Source organism: Adelges cooleyi, unplaced genomic scaffold (assembly GCF_023614345.1).
Source record: "Adelges cooleyi isolate 19-005CV unplaced genomic scaffold, UGA_ACOO_1.1 ACOO_flye_CR_arks_rails_tigmint_CR_PRNA_376, whole genome shotgun sequence".
NCBI lineage: Eukaryota > Metazoa > Arthropoda > Insecta > Hemiptera > Adelgidae > Adelges > Adelges cooleyi.
In genome coordinates, this window is record NW_026096053.1 from 14,802,246 (window position 1) to 14,823,288 (window position 21,043).

At 29.7% G+C, this 21,043-nt stretch overlaps 4 protein-coding genes across 4 annotated transcripts; 1 reads left to right on the forward strand and 3 right to left on the reverse strand.

Annotated features, from left to right (window-relative positions):
- Positions 1-96: 96 nt before the first annotated feature.
- Positions 97-1,652, forward strand: LOC126840538 (transcription elongation factor S-II). The gene has a single exon (XM_050576364.1). It carries the CDS (start codon positions 401-403, stop codon positions 1,265-1,267), a length of 867 nt encoding a protein of 288 aa, XP_050432321.1. The 5' UTR covers positions 97-400; the 3' UTR covers positions 1,268-1,652.
- A 700-nt stretch (positions 1,653-2,352) lies between these two features.
- Positions 2,353-7,704, reverse strand: LOC126840640 (H(+)/Cl(-) exchange transporter 7-like). Its single transcript, XM_050576515.1, has 17 exons — positions 7,424-7,704; positions 6,971-7,075; positions 6,671-6,869; positions 6,287-6,396; positions 6,068-6,211; positions 5,600-5,777; positions 5,364-5,495; positions 5,116-5,281; positions 4,871-5,009; positions 4,707-4,800; positions 4,468-4,637; positions 4,241-4,411; positions 3,809-4,021; positions 3,568-3,732; positions 3,178-3,261; positions 2,969-3,049; positions 2,353-2,637 (listed from the first exon to the last, which is right to left on the reverse strand). Exons 1-17 carry the CDS (start codon positions 7,457-7,459, stop codon positions 2,536-2,538), a joined length of 2,289 nt encoding a protein of 762 aa, XP_050432472.1. The 5' UTR covers positions 7,460-7,704; the 3' UTR covers positions 2,353-2,535.
- A 2,357-nt stretch (positions 7,705-10,061) lies between these two features.
- LOC126840641 (uncharacterized) lies at positions 10,062-14,151 on the reverse strand. Its single transcript, XM_050576516.1, has 2 exons — positions 13,671-14,151; positions 10,062-10,493 (listed from the first exon to the last, which is right to left on the reverse strand). The coding sequence occupies exons 1-2, from the start codon at positions 13,787-13,789 to the stop codon at positions 10,253-10,255; spliced, it is 360 nt and encodes a 119-aa protein (XP_050432473.1). The 5' UTR covers positions 13,790-14,151; the 3' UTR covers positions 10,062-10,252.
- A 2,572-nt stretch (positions 14,152-16,723) lies between these two features.
- LOC126840320 (charged multivesicular body protein 1b) lies at positions 16,724-19,030 on the reverse strand. Its single transcript, XM_050575977.1, has 5 exons — positions 18,865-19,030; positions 18,587-18,708; positions 17,550-17,672; positions 17,038-17,258; positions 16,724-16,944 (listed from the first exon to the last, which is right to left on the reverse strand). Exons 1-5 carry the CDS (start codon positions 18,878-18,880, stop codon positions 16,827-16,829), a joined length of 600 nt encoding a protein of 199 aa, XP_050431934.1. The 5' UTR covers positions 18,881-19,030; the 3' UTR covers positions 16,724-16,826.
- Positions 19,031-21,043: the final 2,013 nt, after the last annotated feature.

Consider the following 21,043-nt stretch of genomic DNA (forward strand, 5'->3'; position numbering starts at 1 on the left):
TGTAGCCAAGAGTCGGGAATCGCCGGACTTCACGTTGGTAGCACTATCTAGAGGCTTCGAGCTAAAGCCTAGTTTTTATCAACAGAACTGCACGGACCTAAGACGACCGACAACAACTTTTCGATTTTAATTTTTAATTTATCCACTTTGTTTTTTTACAAATCACGTATTTTTGTTTTGACATAAATACCTTAGAAAAGCAATTCGATTTAAATCCATAGCTTTAAGTGAAGTTGCACGATTGCTTTTTCTTTTCAACGTACTAAAGTCGTTCATACCGTCTTATGTTTTGACTGTAGAAATACTTAAATTTTAATTTCACGCGGGATACTATTATCGGAATCAGTAAGGTCGATATTTTAATCCACACTTGTATTGAGAATACAACATAAGTACAACGATGTCGGTGGAAAAAGACATAATAAAAATACAACAAAAACTACAGAATATGTCGGACGAAAACGCCGACCAAACCCAAGCGCTCGATTTGCTAAAGGCCCTTAAAGATTTGCCTATAACTTTGGACATTCTTACCAAAACTCGAGTGGGAATGACGGTGAATTCTTTTCGGAAGAGTTGTAAAGACGAGGAAGTAATCACTTTTTCGAAAGCATTAATTAAAAATTGGAAAAAGTTACTTAGCGGTGACAAAACGGCAGCGCAAGAACCCAAAAAGGAAAAGAAAGAGAGAAAAAAATCCGAAGAAAAAGAACAAAAAATCGATTCAAAGAAAGACACCCCAAAGCCGGTAGTCTTTCCTACTCCATCGACGACGGATGCTGTGCGTTTAAAATGCCGCGAACTACTTGTTTCGGCGTTAAGAACGGAGGATGAAAATAGTGGTTGCGCGTCGGTTGAAGAACTTGCAGACGAATTAGAAGACGCCATTTTCTTAGAGTTCAAAAATACTGACGCCCGTTATAAGAACAGAGTGAGGAGTAGATATTCCAACTTGAAAGACGCTAAAAACCCGCAATTAAGAAACAACTTCATTGTCGGTGCCATTACAGCTGCTCAGTTGGCCAAAATGACTTCCGAAGAAATGGCCAGTGACGAGATGAAAACATTAAGAAACAAACTCATCAAAGAGACCATCGACGACGCTCAGCTGGCCACTGTTCAAGGAACGACAACTGACTTGCTGAAATGCGGTAAATGTAAAAAACGAAATTGCACCTACAATCAAATCCAAACGAGAAGTGCTGATGAACCTATGACGACGTTTGTAATGTGCAACGAATGTGGTAACCGGTGGAAATTCTGTTAAGACCAGATTGCTAGGTAACTTTAATTTTATTATTTCAATTTTGGTCTTTATAAGCGCTTTTAAAAAGGTAAAATAATAATGATTTGTGTCATTGTTTTTCTTCATATTATTTCCTATTAAAATAATTGAAGTTGATTTGCCTAAATTTTAAAATATTCATTAATACTTAATTTGTATTTGTCATTAGTTAAATAAAATCATTACTGTGGGATAGGCTTGATGTGCCCAACATGTTTTTTAACCTAATATATTATATATATTAGACAAAAATTTATTGTAACTAAATTATCGATAAAATACTAAATTAAGTTTACAATATTAATTGTACAATTTTATGATACTCATATTCATAACGGCGTGATACTCGTCACAAATTTAATATTATTTAGAATATAATATAACTTTTACGTTATTTTCTAGCTAATGTTCAACTGTTTTATTTTTTATTATAAATATATATATATATATATATATATATATATATATATTTATGTATAATTTTTGGTACGTTTATTTATTGAGAGCAAAATAACAAATTTTTAATTAAAATTGTATCCCTAAATGTATACTTATGTATTGATTTTTAATTTCAAATATATCATCAATTAGCAATGATCTTAACATTTAACACCTCAATTTTACCACAACTTATTATATTTAATTTTTCTTGAACATTCAATATAGTGAGCTTAACTTGGCAAATCATGTAAAATGATAATACATTTTAATATAAGTATTTATTGAAGTGTTAACACTCTTAATGAATTACAACTGGCTGGTACAACTTTAATTCCCATGTCACACTACATAATATGACAATAGTAATGTTGTTAGCACAAGTCATCTCTTACTATAAAAACATCTACACTTTTATTTTATTTTTTATCGATTATAAAATTCACTGCCAATATTAATAATAAGCAATTGTTGAACATTTATCATAAAACAACTTTATTTTTATTTTTATTATAGTCATTATTTACAACAAAGTATAAATATAAGAATGTGAATAACTATGAATATAAAAATATATATATATATATATATTTATAATATTATCTAAAGCTAAAAAGAAACAAACAAAATTATCACAGTAGGAATAATTATATTTATATGTAAAAGAATAATAATTTAGTTTTCTGATAATGTATATAAGAATACGATAACTATAAAATAATAATATATATGATAATTGAATTGGTAACAATTTTAACTTTAGGTCAATGTTTTTGAATAAATACATGTTTTATCGACATAAACAACTACTTCTACAATTTAGCAGACACTTTAAGTTCCACTACTCCGATTTGACCTCGATGTCTCCATTCTCTGTAACGAGTCAAGTCTTTACGAGTAACGACCCCGACAACCTATAATTAAAATGAAGAAACATTTATAACCAATATTAGACTTAACATTTTCTATCTTATATAATAATATTTATGGCAGAAAGAGAATGGATAAGGTAGGCAGTGTGTTAGCTGTCTGCTACTGGTTTGACAGTCGATCAAACAGTTCTTATCTGTTTGCTGGCCGTCTAGAGAAAAGGAGCCGCCAAACAGACTCTATAATGACAGACTGATGACATGCTCCGAAAGTGAATTCGTACAGAAATAGTCTCATGACGGCCGCTTTGGGCCTTCGAGACCCGTATAAACTATATTATATGATGACGGAATGGTAAAAGTAAATTAGACAAACCTCGTTTGAGTCGTTTACCACGACAATGTGCCTTAATCCCATCGCTCTAAATAGGCGGAATATCCTTGGTAAAGACGCCATCTAAATTGGGCAAAATAAATACAAGGTTTATATGCTGATGTTTTCAAAGTTTCAATATAAACTATTGGCCTCGTTTTTAAGACAATTGTTAGATTATAATATTAAGTTGTTGTTTGTATTCAACTTACATGCTGCACAACGTATGGGGACGGATTCATAAATCTTAACAGATCAACCGTATAGTTTCGCTCACTGTCTAAGACCTCAATATTCTAAAAAACAATAACAAATTAATAAGCAATTAATTAATGTGTAACATATAAAGAATTTAAAACAAAAAATTTACCCAAATCTTAACCCAAAAATATTCAAACTACTGCAAATAGTTAATTCTTAAAAATAGTTCTTAATATTTGGGTATTTGTTTAATTAAAAATACTTTTTTTTTTTATTATTATTATTATTTGAATTGTTATTTAAATAAACAATGTCCAGATTTGATTTACGCCAATGTGATAATGTTTGTTATTTACGGCCTTGGAAATGTCAACGTACAATAGGTCATTTATTTCAATTACCTCTATTTTTGAATATCTGGGGTAGTCGTGTCTGAACGTCGTTGGAGTTACGTTGTCCCAAGCATCTAGTGCCTCGTTGAATACTTTGTTTTGTAACAGGACGATGAGCTGAGATCGAAGTATCAAACCACGCAAACGACCATTTGGTTTATAATTACCTTCTTCCTACGTTTTCATATATTATAAATTACAGATCAAAAACTTTTGAATTAAATTTTAACATTAAGTATAAAACAACTACCGATTCAGTAACATAGATATCGTCGACTACCGGAAATCCGTTATAGGTATATTTTTTAAGAGTATCAACTATCTTGCCAACAGTTTCTTTTGATTTAAACACCGTCGCAGGATGAGACATCACTTCACTAGCATAAATATTTGAAGATAACGGCGGTGGATCCCAAGCCATCAACGGTATTCCACTCAATTGAATGTGAATGTCGTAAATACTCTAAAAAAAAATATACATACATTATATATGTTAACAAGTATCCTATTTGATATTTAAACCTAACATAGGTGTCATATCAAATGTGTCATTTACAGTTTGATTGCCAATAAGATGTGAACTGAAAATACTATTTATTTAAAAAATAACGAACTACAAAACTTCCAAATTTAATAAGGAATAATTTTTAATAACTATTGTTAATAAATAATAGTATTTTACCTCGGTAAAATAATCACCAATCCATTTGGCTGTAAGCAGGCAAATCATAAGCGGCAGACCAAATGTTATATCGCCCGTTGCTTCAATCAGAATAATCGTAAGGCTAATCGTCATACGAACAACACCACCTAGTTGGCACGCAGCACCAATTAGTGCGTATCTTCCGACGTCCTAAAATGAATATATGAATATAAAATACGTAATTTTAACTAAAAACGGTTACGTACCAAATCCGGATAAATACTTTGGACGGCAATTCCGATAAGTCGTCCCCATGCTGCTCCTGTGACCAACATAGGTATAAACAAACCTGCGCTCACACTTAGTCCGTAACTCCAAATCGATAGGAAATAGTATGTAAGAGCGAACAAAACCAATGTAGATATATCAAATGATCCTACATTCATATCAAAAAAATTTTATTTTTTTTTTAAATTTAATTTCCTTATATTAACATTTGTTTTACCCGCTGGATCGTGGAAAAAGGATCTGACAGATGCTTCAGGGATTTGAAGCCACAGCGACGCCATAGAACTATATTCTCCATCGTTACAGTTTAACTAGAAGATTTTGTCAAGAACTGTTCGCATATATAAAAATATTTAAAAAAACGTAGAATTACATTAATACCTGAACGGGAACTCTTGTTGGATCGAGTCCTATCGGTTTGCAGTCATTTTGCCATAAAGATAGCGAGAAACCTATGGTCGCTGTAAACGCACAAACGAAAACCGCTTCTAATACTTTTTTCCAAGGACTGATTAATGTCCTATAAATGCATTAAAAAAACATTTTACTTCTGTAGTGTTTGTACCACATTTATAAATGTTAAAATACAGCCAAAACATGTATATAATTATTATGAAATAATTTACCTCATTCTAAAAACAGTCAACCTATAATTAAGATGACAGAACAACGCTCCGGTCAGTCCGCCGAAAATTCCCATGCAAACAAAAATCGGCAGCTCAAACATTGTATACGATAATGCAAAATCGGTAAATTTCCCAAAATTCAACAATCCCCAGAAAGTTAATTCACCTAATAAAATTAAAAAAACAAAAATGTCAATAGCTATTGCTAATAAATAAATAAAATGGCGTCATCAAATACAAATTTCTACCCGGATGTCCATGATATGCGCTTAAGACGGAATTGAGCGTAAAAGTAGATATCATCGAAGCGAAAAAAATTCTCGACGTAAGCCCTTGATTCCAAAAACTAGCTCCTTCTTCCAAACTGAACAATACACCACCTTGAAAAGTTTATTTGTCAATATTTCAATAGGTAAATGTCTATATTAATTTATTATAAGCACTTGTTCAGGTTAGCTTACTATCTTGATAGGAAAAGACTTACCGACTGGTGAACCAAAAGCAGCCGCGACACCCGCTGCCGCTCCCCCAGATACAAAATCCCTCTTTTCGTGGTCTTCTCTGAAATAACTAAACGCTCCAAAGTCAACATTGAAAGTTGTACTTTTTCCTTGAGAAATGCCAGCTGCCACAACAGCTCCCGCATGAATCATCGGACCTTCCTAAGAAAAAAAAAAAACCTTAACGAAATCATCCAATGACAAAAAACAAAGTTTTTTGGGACATTCCGCTCCATATATTATCCCATTTGACCGATTTGGACTCTCGAATTTTCCTGATTTTTCTTTACAATTTTTACAATTCAACAGTAAGGATTTAAATTTTTCAAGTCAAATAAAATTCAATATTCTTTTAAATAAAAACAAGAGCCAGTATAGTAAATTTGTTGTGAATATATGGAAGCATGAAAAATTAACGAAACAAGGTAAATTATATCAGAAATGAAATTCACCTTTCCGCCACACATTCCACCAACCACCGTAGTGATGACACCGATAACTTTCACAAACAAAGTCTTGATTCTCACTAATCGCGGTATTTTCACACCATTCAGATAGCATTTAACTTGAGGAATACCAGATCCCAATGCGACGGGCTAGAAAATATAAAACAATACATTATTAAAGTTAACATTGAATCAAATAAAACATTAAATGAAGTTTTAGCTTACTTCAACATAAGCAACCAATATTGATCCGATGAAAACTGGAACAATATTAAAAGCCAACAACATAAGGTATGGCCGCCATAGGCAATTATTTTGGCTACAATTGTCGATACCTTAATAATTCCAAGTCAAGGAAGTATACAATAATTAATTAATATAAATAATTATTCAACAAAAATGTACATATTTGTTTTAAATTATTAAGTTTTAAAGTTGAAATATTATTTTAAAAATGGTTTACATAATATTATACAGCCAATATATTTTTGTTGTATTTATAATTCTAAAATATTGTCAGAAACATAAAATAATAAAATTGTTCAACTACTGCTTAAATAAATTTCACAGTTTTTAAGTTAAATTGGCAGTGTATTAGTAAAAGGATACTTTTTTTGACATGATCAAACTTGAAAGTGGAAATCACTTCGATAGATATATCGATGATAATTCCGATGGTAGCCGTAAACAACCCAATCCAAAAGAATGTGACCCACCGAGCAAAATTTTTCTTAACGACAAATTTATAACCTTTTTTTCGTTCTTCATCTCGATAGATGTAGTTTTCGACGACTTCATAATCCAAACTCTAAAAGACAAATTTTAATAATAATAATACAAAGCTATTAAAATTACGAATCGATACGATTAACAGTGTGCAACTCAAAAGTGGTAAAACTATTTAATTACCTCGTATTTAGCTGATAATACATTAAGTGATCCAATCGGTATAGAATCCTCTTTATCCGAGTACGGTTCGTACTTTCGATGTTGCGACATTGTCCCGTACTTAGTCTAAAACACAACATACATTATGTAATACGTCAACTTGGCAGTAAAATAAATGTTATCAACTATTCATTGTTCAATGTACAATATGATTTATCATATTGCTGGTGGGCACATAGCTTATTATCATCTGAAAAAATGGAAACACATGACTGAATGACTCATAAACAATGTTGTCTGTTATGCGATAAATGTCATATTTTTCTGATACAAGTTAAAAAAATATCTATCGATGGTTTTAGAATTGCACTACTTATTTATTTCGGTTGAAACCGATTTGTTTTTGTTACTTTTTACCATTTTTTTAGTTATTATATTGTTAAATGATAAAATATAGAAAAAAAAATCACTCACCGTATGGAACGAATCGGTATTGTTCGTATGATTCATTAAGGAAATTAAAGCCTCGTCCAAAACGGTATATGTAGTTGTAAATTATAGTAGTATATTATCCGATTTTCCATATTCGATTTAAAAACAGATTTAATTTATAAACGGAACCTATTTAAATAAAACGCTACAGAGTACAAGTCAATAATTAATGTACCGACACGCATGACACAAGTAGAAATATTATTTTTTTTATGATTTAATTTTTCTTAAATACACAGTATAAACAGACAATATTAGTAATTATTCATTTATACACCCATGAACGTTGTAGATAATGCGGTGTATACAGCTGTTGTTATCTAATCTGTGGTGGCGGGCGATACCTACCTATGATTTTAAAATATTATACAGGTAAGCGGTCATATACACAAAACCGGCAACCTATTTTATGTGGGATTCCCGCTGGCATTGGAGGTACCCTTGCCATAGTTTACCATCCCCCCGTCGATAAACTATGACGAAGGTACCTCCGTTGCCAGCGGGAATCCCACAAACAATCGGTCGCCGTTTTTTAGTATGGCACCGCTCATCTGTATATCCTAAAACCGATGGCGATACAAGTGTTATTGCGGCTCATAATAATAAATTATGGTAATTTGTTGTTTGTTAGCCAAAATATTTGCTAACTCGAATCTCAATGTACATCTAATAATCGTATCCATTATTCATTAAGCTATGTTATACCAATATAAACACACAATTGTGTCGCAGATTAAATGAAAAATGTCTGTGTTTAAGGTATGATAGTTAATATAATTTATATTATATAAATATTACTATTTATAATCAATGGTAATAATTACAGATAGATACATTCATATTATTTTCGGAATAAATCGCAAAGGTCGCATGTTAATTAACATTTAAAATCAGAAAATACTCGTTTTATTTTTCTTAATTTAAATACCTTTTTTTATTATGTTTATATATTTTTTTTATTTAATGTTCCGGAATTTCAACTTTATTATCAAATTTTCCTTTTTTTTTCGCGATTATAAATACAAATATATATTTTAAAAAAATACCGAGACGACCTTTGCGATTTTAACCTAACGCCAATTATAATTTTTAATATCTCTTTATTAAAAATATAAAACATACCAAATAGTAATTTAATAATCAGTAAAAATTAATCAAACATATTTTACTTCAATACTTAGCTACACGGCTTTACCTACATTGTAATAATATTTAATACTTACATGATTTTTAAATGGCTTAAATAGCGTTTTTGGGAAAATTTCGGATTTTTGAACTCCATCACTAATGCTCATTAGGGTGGTGCTCTAAAAATGAATATTTTAAGGGGAAAAATAGATGAACAAAATTTGAAGTCATTCGGTAAGTTTAACAGGTCGCTCAACGCGATTTAATATAAATTAAAAGTGTTTTTCATTAATTCGTCTAAAACAACTATTCGATATTTTCTGAATATGACAGTTGTTAGAATCTCAAGAAGTATTTTTAATAATTAAATATGTTTTTTTGTATTTTTTTCCCAAGTCAAACTCAAAAAAATATTAATACTTTATTTTTAAATTCACAATTTTGTGATATAATTTTAAAAAAGTTTTAAATTTTATTATTATTAAGTATTATACTCAATCCATTCAGTCAAGGTTAAAAATTAAAATAAATAAAGTCGAATCACTGTCCGTAGGCGTGTGTGTATTAACTCGAAAAACACCTTCTTAGGTTAGCTAAAAGGTCAGGAAGCTAAAATATAATATGAACCTTCAAATAGGTAAACCTTGTTATTACTTCATAGCTGCACATCTTGAAAACGGGTTACCCGAGTAAAACATAGACAATTCGGCTATGTTACAAACTACCTTGTATTTGTAAAGTTAAATTATTTTTTTTAGCATAGTTTTAAAATACCAACACACCTTAAACACCTAACCAGGTGCAATTATGTGTGGTAGATGACACAAGTTGATTGTTGGCATGTTTTTTTTTTTCATTTGGTCGTTCTAATTTTATTTTGGACACGTCGATTTATATTGTATTTTCGCGAGCCAATTCTCTAATAAATGTATTTTTTATTTTGTAGACTTAATTTTATTTATTATCTATACACATTTTGTACAATAGATTAATTAAGAGTTTTTTACCTAATTTTATTGGTTGCCATTTGAAACCTTTTAAAATTTTTCGGACTTTAGCACGAAAGAATTAGAAAACATTATCGACCAAAAGGAGTAGAATATATTTAATCAAGCTCATATCTTTTTTACCGAAAAAATGTACCAAAGAAGGTGGTATTTTCAATACTATATTGGAACTTTTTTTACCGTTTGCAGTGTACGAGTTTGAGTGACACACCCAACACAAGTGTACTCTATGTTGAACTAAGTACTTAAGAAGTTTGGCTTCTTAAAAACAGTACTCAGACTCAGTATATGTTTGACGACGAGTCTAGGATGAGCTAAGTCCTGGAGTAGATTGGATATCGACGGGTCCCAAGAATTTGGCAAACATGACCAAAAGACAGTCTCTTAACGAAAAAAAAGGTTATACATCGAGTTAAGCGAATACCTAGAAACTTGGGAATTTTAAAAAAATCGGATCAATTTGGATCATTCGGATTTTAGACTAGTTTATCAATAACATAAGCAGTATTTATTATTAAATACAACAGTATAAATTAAATTTTAAAACAAAATAAAAAACTGAGTTAGTATAAACATATTTTACGTTCTAGATACTAAATGAGAAAGAGACCAATTAAGTTATTTTCAAACTATGTAAAATACATATAATAAATGTATGTAATAATATGTCCTATTACTACTTGGCGTCATTTTCTGATTGCGGTTTGTCCGTTTTCGAATTCGCATAGCCCTTTGCAGCATTATCATGGCGTTCTATGTCTTCGGCTTTCGACTTAATAGCTTCAATTCTTTCTTCTTCTACCAAATCGCCGTACTTGCCGTTGTAATAGGGCACGTACTGCAGAACAGCCCGCCATTCTGTCATGTAGCATAACAAGACAAAACCAGTCACGCCGTAAATCATGCCGGAAACACCCCTTGAAAGTAAACACGAATTTTACAAAATATAACATGTCGTAAATTATCCTATAATAATCTATCTTACAATTTACAAGATAAGTATATTTGATTTCGTCCAAAAAAAATGTTAACCATTTTTTTTTGTTTCCTCCCTCCCCCCCCCACTTAAATTTTTCGATAGAAACTATTGAAACTTAAATGGTAACGCATACATTTCATTACGTTTTTAAATTGAGAATAATGTACTAAACATTTTGACTGGTCGATAACCAGTTTATGATAGCTATTTTTATTGTTATAAGAGTTTTAAAAAAAGGGGAAGTGCGGTTGGGTAATGCGCGTAGATAAAAATAATACTACACTCCACCTTTCCACCTGCCCTAAACTTGAAACTTCAATAACTTTAATGATAACAATTTAATTATGCTGTAAATAATGGTTAAGAGCACATATTGTGGCCAGTGGTTCTGAGGACTACAACGAATAAAAATACAAATCTCTAAGACGTCTCATTCTCAGTTAGATTTTTTTTTCAAATTTCATTTCTAAGAGAACACATTATTAATCCCCCATTAGTCAAAAAGGTATCGTTTTGGTGATTATTCCATTCTTCGACACACTTTGATAATTAAAAACTGCTTTGGTTTCTATTTTACCGAGCTATGATGATATTAGTTTCTCAACACTGAGTAAATTCTCTACACCTTTTCCTGATACTATAATGGATGCGATGCGACTTGGTTCAATGAAGTAAGATCGAATATCAACCTTCTATCCCAATTATTATTAACTGTGATTACAACATTAATTATTATTTATGTTCTACAATAATTATTTTCGTGGCTAATCAAAAACAATAATAATTTACGACCCGCACGTCAATAACATGATTAAATTGTATTATATTAATATTTCTATACATACGGTATTCCGTATTAGATAAAATAGGATAATGAATCACATTGTACACATAATACGAGCTTAAACTATAAATCATAATATTTATATAAAGGATGTCCCACAATTTTGACCGATCGACAACAAATTTTGGATAATTTAAAATTATATTTTTTAAAGTTATTGAAGTTCAAAGTGTAAAATGGGAGGTGTAGTGCGGTAGAGTAATGTGAGCAGTTAAAAATAACTCTACGGGCTTACTCTACCGCACTCCACCTCCCGTCTTATATTTTAACCTAACTTAAAAAGTAATTATCCAAAACTGGCCATGGCCCATTCAAAATTCTCAGCAAATTAGTTTTAATAGAAAATCTTGAATTTTTTTTAAAAAATGTAACAAAAAAATAATTTAAAAGAGTAAAACAGTTAAGTGCCATAGAAAACGTAATGTTTATAGCTCAATATATAATAATTTAAAAAATCTTAAAAATATTCACTAGAACAAAAAATAATTAAATTGTCAAATCTTTGTGAATCACCCTGTATTTATATATTCTTCGTATGTGTAAAAAATATCAACAAATTTGATCTGATGTTTTCCATGCATTCACGAGAAATTTTTAGAGAATAACTTTAGGGAAGTATGAGATCAAATTTGTTATCATTATTTTTTTTAGACCACTCTAAATATTATGTTATCTAACCGTTAAAAAAACTATAAAACATTTATTTACAGAACTCTCTGTTTTTTACTCGATAGTCATCGCATTACAAGTACCATTTATAAAATATAAACGGTAAATAAATATAATAAACTATTTTTTACGAAATTATAATCACAATTCATGCGAACGACCGCTATTTCTCGATAAATTTGATCACAAAAGTATATTATCATTTTTAATGAAAAACAATAGTTTGATTTTTTAAGTATTAACCTATTGGTTTCTTGATTCTTTATTAACTTTCAAAAGTTGAATTTAAAAAAAACTAAATACTAATTAAAAAATTATTAAAACTTGAATGGGGTATTATATTTACAGTGTAAATACTAATTAATTACACAGTTTTGCACTGGAAACAATTTTATTATGCCCCCTCTCTAGATATACCGTTTATAATATTTTAATTCACTTTGTGTGTTATTTTCATTACCTATTCGATACCTTGATCGGAGTTAATGACCTTACATCACATTGTCAACGAGTGTTCAATAGTAATAGTATTAAAGAAATATCGTTAGTTGAATTTTATTCAAATAACTTTTTTAATACAAACTAAATTTCAAGATACAATTATTTATTCCCAAATCCCATGGGTTTTTCCATCTTTATAGGGAGACTGGGGGAATAACACGCATTGCTATATCTCGTATATGACAATAATATCGTTTGGTTACTAGATACTAGATAGTAGATAAAAACGATCAGCTGATACAACTTATCAACAGTCAAAATAATGTTAACATTGATAACATAATTTTCTGGGATACAAGCCCAAACGTCAGGGAAGGCGTATGTGCTAAAAAAAATAGTGGTGTTTAACGAGGTAAGTTAAATTATGTTACATGATTTTTAATTGCAAGTTGCAACACGAACAAATTAAGTTGAGCATTATCTCAGGTTTAATTTAAATACATAGTCAAATGATGTATATATTTTGAATCCTCACTACACTTGTATTCTAATGAAAAAATCGAATGGGGTAATACCACTCATTGATTTTGGCTAATGGCGCGCAAATGAGCAGGGGTGACAGGGGGGGGGGATGTGCGTGTAAACTAATAAATTGTATATTGTAAACTTAATTTACCCAAATCGTGATGTTTATTTTTTTGTTTGGTGTAAAAATATACTGGCCATCAGATTAGTGTAAATTATTCGATAATTAATTAACCAGTTCTAAAAAATAATTAAAAAAAAAAAAAAAACGATGCGCGGTATTTTCAAGGAGTCGGGCATTTTAAAAAATAATCAATTTAATTCGAAAACTAAAAAATTAATTATCGAATAATGAACACTAATCCGATAGCCAGTATATTAATTTTACATGGGCCAAAAACAAATCACGATTTAAGTAAAATTATGTTTACAATAAACATTTTAGTTTACACGCGCGCCCCCCCCCCGTCTCCCCTACTATAAATATATATATTTTTTTAAATTAAAAATATATAGGTACTTTAAAATTTAAATCGTTCTTTTTAGACTTGTTTTAGATTTATCTGACACTAAAATGTGTTATACCGACTAGACAAAACCCATGATATTTACTAGAAATGTTTAGTAGGTACTTACCAGGTTTTCAGAGAAGCGATGTTTCTGTTAAGTGTAATCATTATTTTTTTTGACTTCGGCATTAACACCGGTGCGGTTTTATATTTTAACTGTACCATTGCCATCGATTTCGTAAACATTTTGTGCGTTTGATGAGTTTTCCCGATTAAGAAAGTGAATGCACAAGAGAATGTATAACAAATAAATTGGCAATGACCATGAAAATTGTAATTTTATGACCGTGCTGTATTACTTTTACGACGCACGTTCAATACATTGGGTTGTTGTTGTTGTTGTTAAAGTAAAATACAGCTGCGTTTGTCAACAAACCTAAATGCAGGGCTGTCTAAAGTACCGCACACGAACCAAACGAGAGGAAAATCATTACAATATTATTGTGTTGCAACCATTTACGTCCGTTATTTTCCTCCATGGCGTCTCTTGGAACCCAATATCCAAATAAACTACAGATATTTTCAACGTTTCATTCATAAATAACATTTGACTATAAGTATTATTACTATAATCAAAGGCGTTAGGCGTTGGATAATATATATTTATAATTAATAAACGTTGTGCTCGGAGACACTGAAGAGCACTAAATAATGCTTACACGGATGTTTGTACCACATTTTAAGAGGCGCAGGACTGCTCAACTTTGGCGTTTTTCTAATGGGTGGAGTCGGTAGCGTTTCTATTCGGTATGGGGGTGGCTCGAGTTCAATTTCTTTACTTGGTATTTTATTTTTAACTTTTTATTCTTTCATTTTTTGACATTTATTATTATGTTACCCGTCATACGTGTAACGATTCCCAACCGCGTGTGGCCGCGCCAATCAATGGGCATACACTTAATACTTGCCAGTGTTCTTGTTACAAATGCATGTATAGAAGCTTCAAGATTTGGATAAGAATTCATTACATTCGTATTAAAAACAAACGAAACGTATTGTTTAAAACTCGAGTTAGCTTATCCGGAAAAATGCACAGTAACGGAATTAATACACCGCCACTAAAATTCATTCCATAAATACCCATAAAGTTACTAGGTAACCAACAAGGAACGCAACATTTCAACTTACTTAACCTGCCCACAATTCGTTGTCCTAAAAGAGGTCGCCCTTCAAACAACTAGATCACTTAATTACAAAAAAAAAATCTAATAAACCGAATTAAAACGATAATCATTTAACAATTATACTGTATATATTTATAATATATATATATATATTTTTTTTAAATTTAAATGTAATTGTGTGAAAATTTGTGTATATTTTTTTATTGCTTTTAAGTTATAATTTATATAAAATTATTTTGAAACAACAGTAGTTGGGTGTCGAGAACTAAAATTTTAAAGTTACAAATAATTTATAAAAAAGTTTTCAGAGGAACAATATAATAAGAAAAGTCAGAGAGCTAACAAGGGGTGGAATCTATATAATTTTTGAAAATCTCTGGTAATCTTCATAAATTATGTAATATTCTAAGTAATCTTAAGATACATATATGGTAATATTATAGGTGTACAACATTTTCAATAGTTATTATTATCCTCTGAGAAAATTGTATTTTATAATATATATGCGCGTGCAGAAATATTATTCAGAGGAGGGAGAAATAGTAAATCACTGTATGTTAGTGCTCAATAAACCTTCTTAGGTAAAATAAATTAAAGGGATGCAAAATTGATTTGTGGACCCAATGAAATCGATTTTTCTTGTCCCAACTTATAATAACTCCCTCACTTTTTAAATTTTACAATTATAACATTTTATAAATAAATAAAAATCATTCCATAGGCGTGCGCAGTAATTTCGTGCAAAAAAACAATGTTTAGAAACAACCTCTTCGCAAAAGTGTCGCACCCTCCTTTCCTACCACTAAAAAACCCACTTTTTTCTGTAGTAAAGAAATTAATTAGTTTTTAATATTTCACTTAGTTTTTTTTTATTAAACGAGTTTAGTCGTGTACTTTACAATGTATATAATCATTTTTTTTTTCAAAATATTTGAAGAATGTTATATTTTGAAATAGTCTGATCGTGAGTTAAATTTTTATCTATTGACAATCGTATTCATCATTTTTAGTTGTAAAAAAGTGGTTTTTACTTATTTTCTTATGAAACAATCAGATTTTTTTAATTTAATTTTTTAAACTTAGTAACTTTTATAAAGACAAATAGTTATTGAACATTAAACAAATAATTTTAATACTACTTTAAAAAAACTAATTTGTTGGTACAAAACATATTCAAAGCAAAAAATATATTTATAATACCTCTTTTTGTGTTTTAAATTTTGTATTTTCATGAATGTAATATGGACATAATAATACAATTGTTTGACTATCGTTTGAAAACTAATAAGTTTAACTATGTTTTGTTAAAAATGTATTGTGGACAATATAACTAGTTTGCCAATTTACTAATATTTATTTGTTTCAAACATTTATTTATAAAAAAAAATTCACTTCAAATATATATATATAAGCAATAGTCATAAAGCTCAAATGATATTTTACCAACTCGGCCACACTTTTTCGTTATCAAAAATCTTAATAATTTAACTACTAAACCAATGTGAAATTTAACAAATTCATAAATGTAACATTATTTTGTGTATATTTCTACAGTGCGGTCAAAGTAATGATTCAATGTAATATTACTTTCTTGTAATAACATAAATACTGACATCTCTTACTTTCTTTTGGCACAATCACAGATTTGTTTAGCTGTAGGCGAATATTAAAATTTTTCTCAGTACTAAAACAAAACTGATCGAATATAATTATTGACAACAATTTTGACTTTGTCAACTGAAATTAGGAAATAGTAATATTTCTTTAGGTTTATAAATATCTATTTAATTTTATTATTATGCTTGTTCTTACAATGTTATTATTAATTATTACTTATGTATAACAAGCGACAGGGTTCACGTATGAACTAATAACAATGTCTTTATGAATATTTATAATCTATTTTCGGTGTAATGTTCATATTATACTATAGTGTTGTACTAAAAATAAAAATGAATTAATACATAAAAAATAAACAAATAATGGGTACATATAGTTTCGTTATAGTAATATCTTATGTATTGTATTCAACAACCACGATAAATATTAAAATAAAAAAATATTCCAACAAGAGTATTGTAAGTAATCATTTAATAATGTTACTCCGCTTGTCTGAGGCGTGCTAAACGTTGTGTAAGTTCATCTTGCTCTGTAGTTGTAGTGGAGAGCGAACTGACACTTGTTGGATTGGACGGCAATTCCATTTTCAATTCCAAACTTTAAAACATAAATAAATGAAAAATTATTGAAAGATTTTTGTTTTTGGACACGCATTTGTTCATGATCAAAAAAATATAATGTTGTACGTACCCAGCTTCATCGGCAACTTGTTGCAAAAGATTTTCAACATCACCTTGTGGTACAGCAGTTGTAGTACTTTGAGACATTGTGTTATCCATGTAAGAACTTTGCACGTCCAAATCCTCAAACTGATTTTCAAATTTATCCATTAAAGATGAAATTTTTTCAAGATTCATTGATTTCATAGCCGCATCCATTGCTTTTACGACACCACCCATGCTTTGGGTAACCTAAAATTAAATGTATATTCAGTATGTTATAATAAATTGATTGTTTAAATTTTCAAACAAATCCTTGAAAAATAATTATAAAAAAATAAATATGTACATAAAATCGGTACTTAGTATCAACTCTCCATATGAAAACTAAGAATCCTCAAATTGCCAATGTAATTTCAGCTCGGATGAACAATGAGCAGAAGAATTGTTGTTCGTTTAGAAGTGAATACTGTTAGTTTACACAATGAGTGTCGATACAAAGTTACGTTAGGTTAGGAATTACAATGTTAAAATAAAACATACTTTTCTGGTTGTCAGAGCTCCTTGAACTCTGGAAGCAACGGCATCTACTCTTGCACTCATTCTTAAGTAATTAATGGATTGATTTTTTTGCCTTATTGCATTTTCAGCATGTATGCGTGCAACCTATAAAAAAACAAAATGTACCCTACATATTAATGCGATGTTATTTTTGGGCAACTCATTTGTTTTTGTTTAAATTAAGTTTTTAAAAAGCTACTCTACCTACCTAGAATAAGGATTTATCAATTGATGTAACTGCTAGGGAAATTACGGTTTCTAAATCCTAATTCATTTAATTATAGTTTATAAATTAAAAATATTATATTTTTCTGAATAAACGAATACATAGAAAAATAAGAAACGCTGTTATTATATCTTCAATGCAAAACTTAAAGGTATTAGTTTTAAAATGATTTTTAAATTGTTTGCTGTCTAAGGTTGTGTATAACATATACACCCTCTTGACACACTTCCCAACTCTTGCCTTCAAAGAAAAAATTATTTAATTATAAAAAAAATTGGCAGAATAAAAGGTAATCTGTTACTTCTAACTGATATATCTTAATGGAAAAATTATGTGTAGAAAAAACTACATAACTTCTTCAAAAATAAGAAAACGCCCAGTTACAACTACACACCGAATATTCATAGCAGCTGTTGGTGAATTATGGGGCAATTGAATAATTTCAAAAAATGATGACATAATATTTGCTTATCAAGTCCATAAGAAACTACACTATATTTTACTTTAGTTTTAGCTTTAAAAATAATATTTTAATTTTTTTGTTAGTTTTTACGTATAAATTCAAAACTTTTATCAATCACAGGGTTTTGTACAGTTTTTGCTAGATCAATATTCTTCTATATTTAATAAACATTTATAATTTTTCTAGTCTGTTAACCTCCAAGTGCTCTCATACGCGGTTTTAACACCGTGACTGAAATACAGAAATTAAATTTCGGTTTAAACATCGCAGCACGAATGCTCGGAGGTTAACTTACTAATAAAGTAAACTATAAATTGTTAGTTGACATACCTCCATCTGGCCTTTTTGAATAGCTTTTTTTGTTTTTAATTTTTCTGCCTTTTCTTCTTTTTCGCATTTCTTTGAATTTCTTTCCAATTCTTTAACAGCAAATTTCAAGTTAAACAAATGATCTATTTGGGTGAATAGGAAAAAAACAATTTTTTATTGAACCTAAAGATAAAGTACACGATGAACCGTATTCGTATGTTTAAATTATCCTAAATAATATAATTATACATTTGAATAATAATGATCAATGTATGACTGTGTGTAAATAAAAAGGATACTATCCATTGCTGCCATTCCAATCAACACGAACTAAAACTAAAACTAGGTAATAATGTACAATATAATAGGTAAATATGTAAGACTTTAATACGATTTACAAAAAAACAATACAGTTCTATGAGCTGTTATGACTCAATATGGATAAATTAAAACATGAAATTGCTAAACCAATGTGTTATCAGCTAATCTAAAATCTGTAACAAAAAAAAGTTAAGTGATAACACGATCAGTGTTCATCGTGATAAAGGCATAGTAAAGAGGTATGTCAGGAACTTGCGTGATAACATTTTCTAACGTGGCGTTCGCCGGTAGCGCGAGAACCCTTGAAGCCATTTTGTGGTTATCACGAGTTGCTGGCATACCTATATTTTCTAACCGTGGATAAATGTTTAAAATTTAACTTCTCGATTGAGATTAGTGATTACTCAAAATTATTATTTATTATATCTTTGTAAACCGTAAACATGAGTCACATAGTAGAATTGACTTCTCTTGCATACAAATAATTTCCAAGCTTTACTTTGATGTGAATTGTGATTAATAGTATTTGTCTTTTATAAAATGTTCAGACTTCCAATTGAGAAAGAATACAGATGACTGGTCAATCGAATGAATTTACAATCTATTTTAGGCTCACTAGAAAGTCATTATGTCCAAACGTTAGCATATTACTTATTAGTCTTCTTTTATTTTTGTAGTTTACAACGAAGCGGTTATTATTATGTTTGCAATGACCCCTAAACGGAGTACATTTCCTGGGTAACATTCACTCGATGATCACTCCCCGAAGGTATCATGGTAAGAGTTTAGCTCTTTGAAAGATTCAACCTCGTGCCTGATTCTTTCATACGATCCGTCAACCTAACTGAGACCCGCTGGCGTTTCTGCCACTTAGATCACGTCATCAGCAATAGCTAGAGCTAAGACCTCACCCATGAAGAAGCCAACTGTGTCCTATGTCCTAGACAAGGTGTATAATAATAAATATTTCATAGGTACAATGTGGATTCTAAAAATAAAATATAATTTTAAAATTATCTATTTTAATTAAAACTATATTAATAAAATAGCAAAAATTAAATTTTAACTTTAATATACATTATTTATATAACTGTTAACAACATTTCGTTCTGTTTACAATTTTTGAAAAAAACGGTTATTGTTTTCTTAAAATGAATACAATTAAATTTTATATAAAATTACCTAGTTTGAATAATTGGTATACATACAATACTAATAACATAAATAATTAAGTATTGATAAATAAAAATAATGAGCAAGTACTTGTTTACAGTTTACAATTTGGTTTTAATGATAAATTTTAAAGATATATTTTCATTTCTTATAAATAAAATATATAAAAATGTATAACAGATTTACAAAATTAAAATTGAGCAATATTACTTATATAGGTAGATCTACAATAATTTAAACCTTTATTCAATTAACAAATACATAAACACCTTAGACAGATACAGCATAATTTACATGGACCCACAATGGAGAATCATTTATTAATTCTTGGAATTCATTGTCAAGTATGATATTTTTGTGTACAACCCATTCACAAGATGCTGTAATATTTACTGTGGATTTATTAAAACCATATTCACTTAACAGTAACTGTATTTAAAACTGTAACTAACAATATGGTTAATATTGAAATTTCAAAATTGACAATTAAATTGATATTGTTGTTATACTAACTCGTAGAACATCCCAGCATGTCCAGAATATATGCCACTAAGACGCTCGATAAAGAAGAAAGTAAAATCGTACAAAGTGACCCTGCTAAGATAGTTAAAAATGCAAGTTGTATATTTTATGATTCATTGTAATTGTTGTTTGGCGCAACGACAAAAATATAGAAATAAATGATACCAGAGCAACTGTGAAATTATATAGCACTCCCGATAGTTCTGTATACGAGAAATGTATACTCAGCGCTAATAGGTATTTTGTAGCACTGCTGGTACAATTTGATTCAAGTCATCATATTTAGTATGGTAAACTTATCCATTTTTGTAGTGAGCCAAATCTAGACCCGATGAGTTTCCTAAATCTCTGAATAATCTAAAATCCGTATTCGATGGAAGGATTTCCGTCTGGAAGATTTGTTCACCTATAACTTGGCCTTGCGGCTGCGTACCAAGTGAGCATATAAATCCACCAAATATG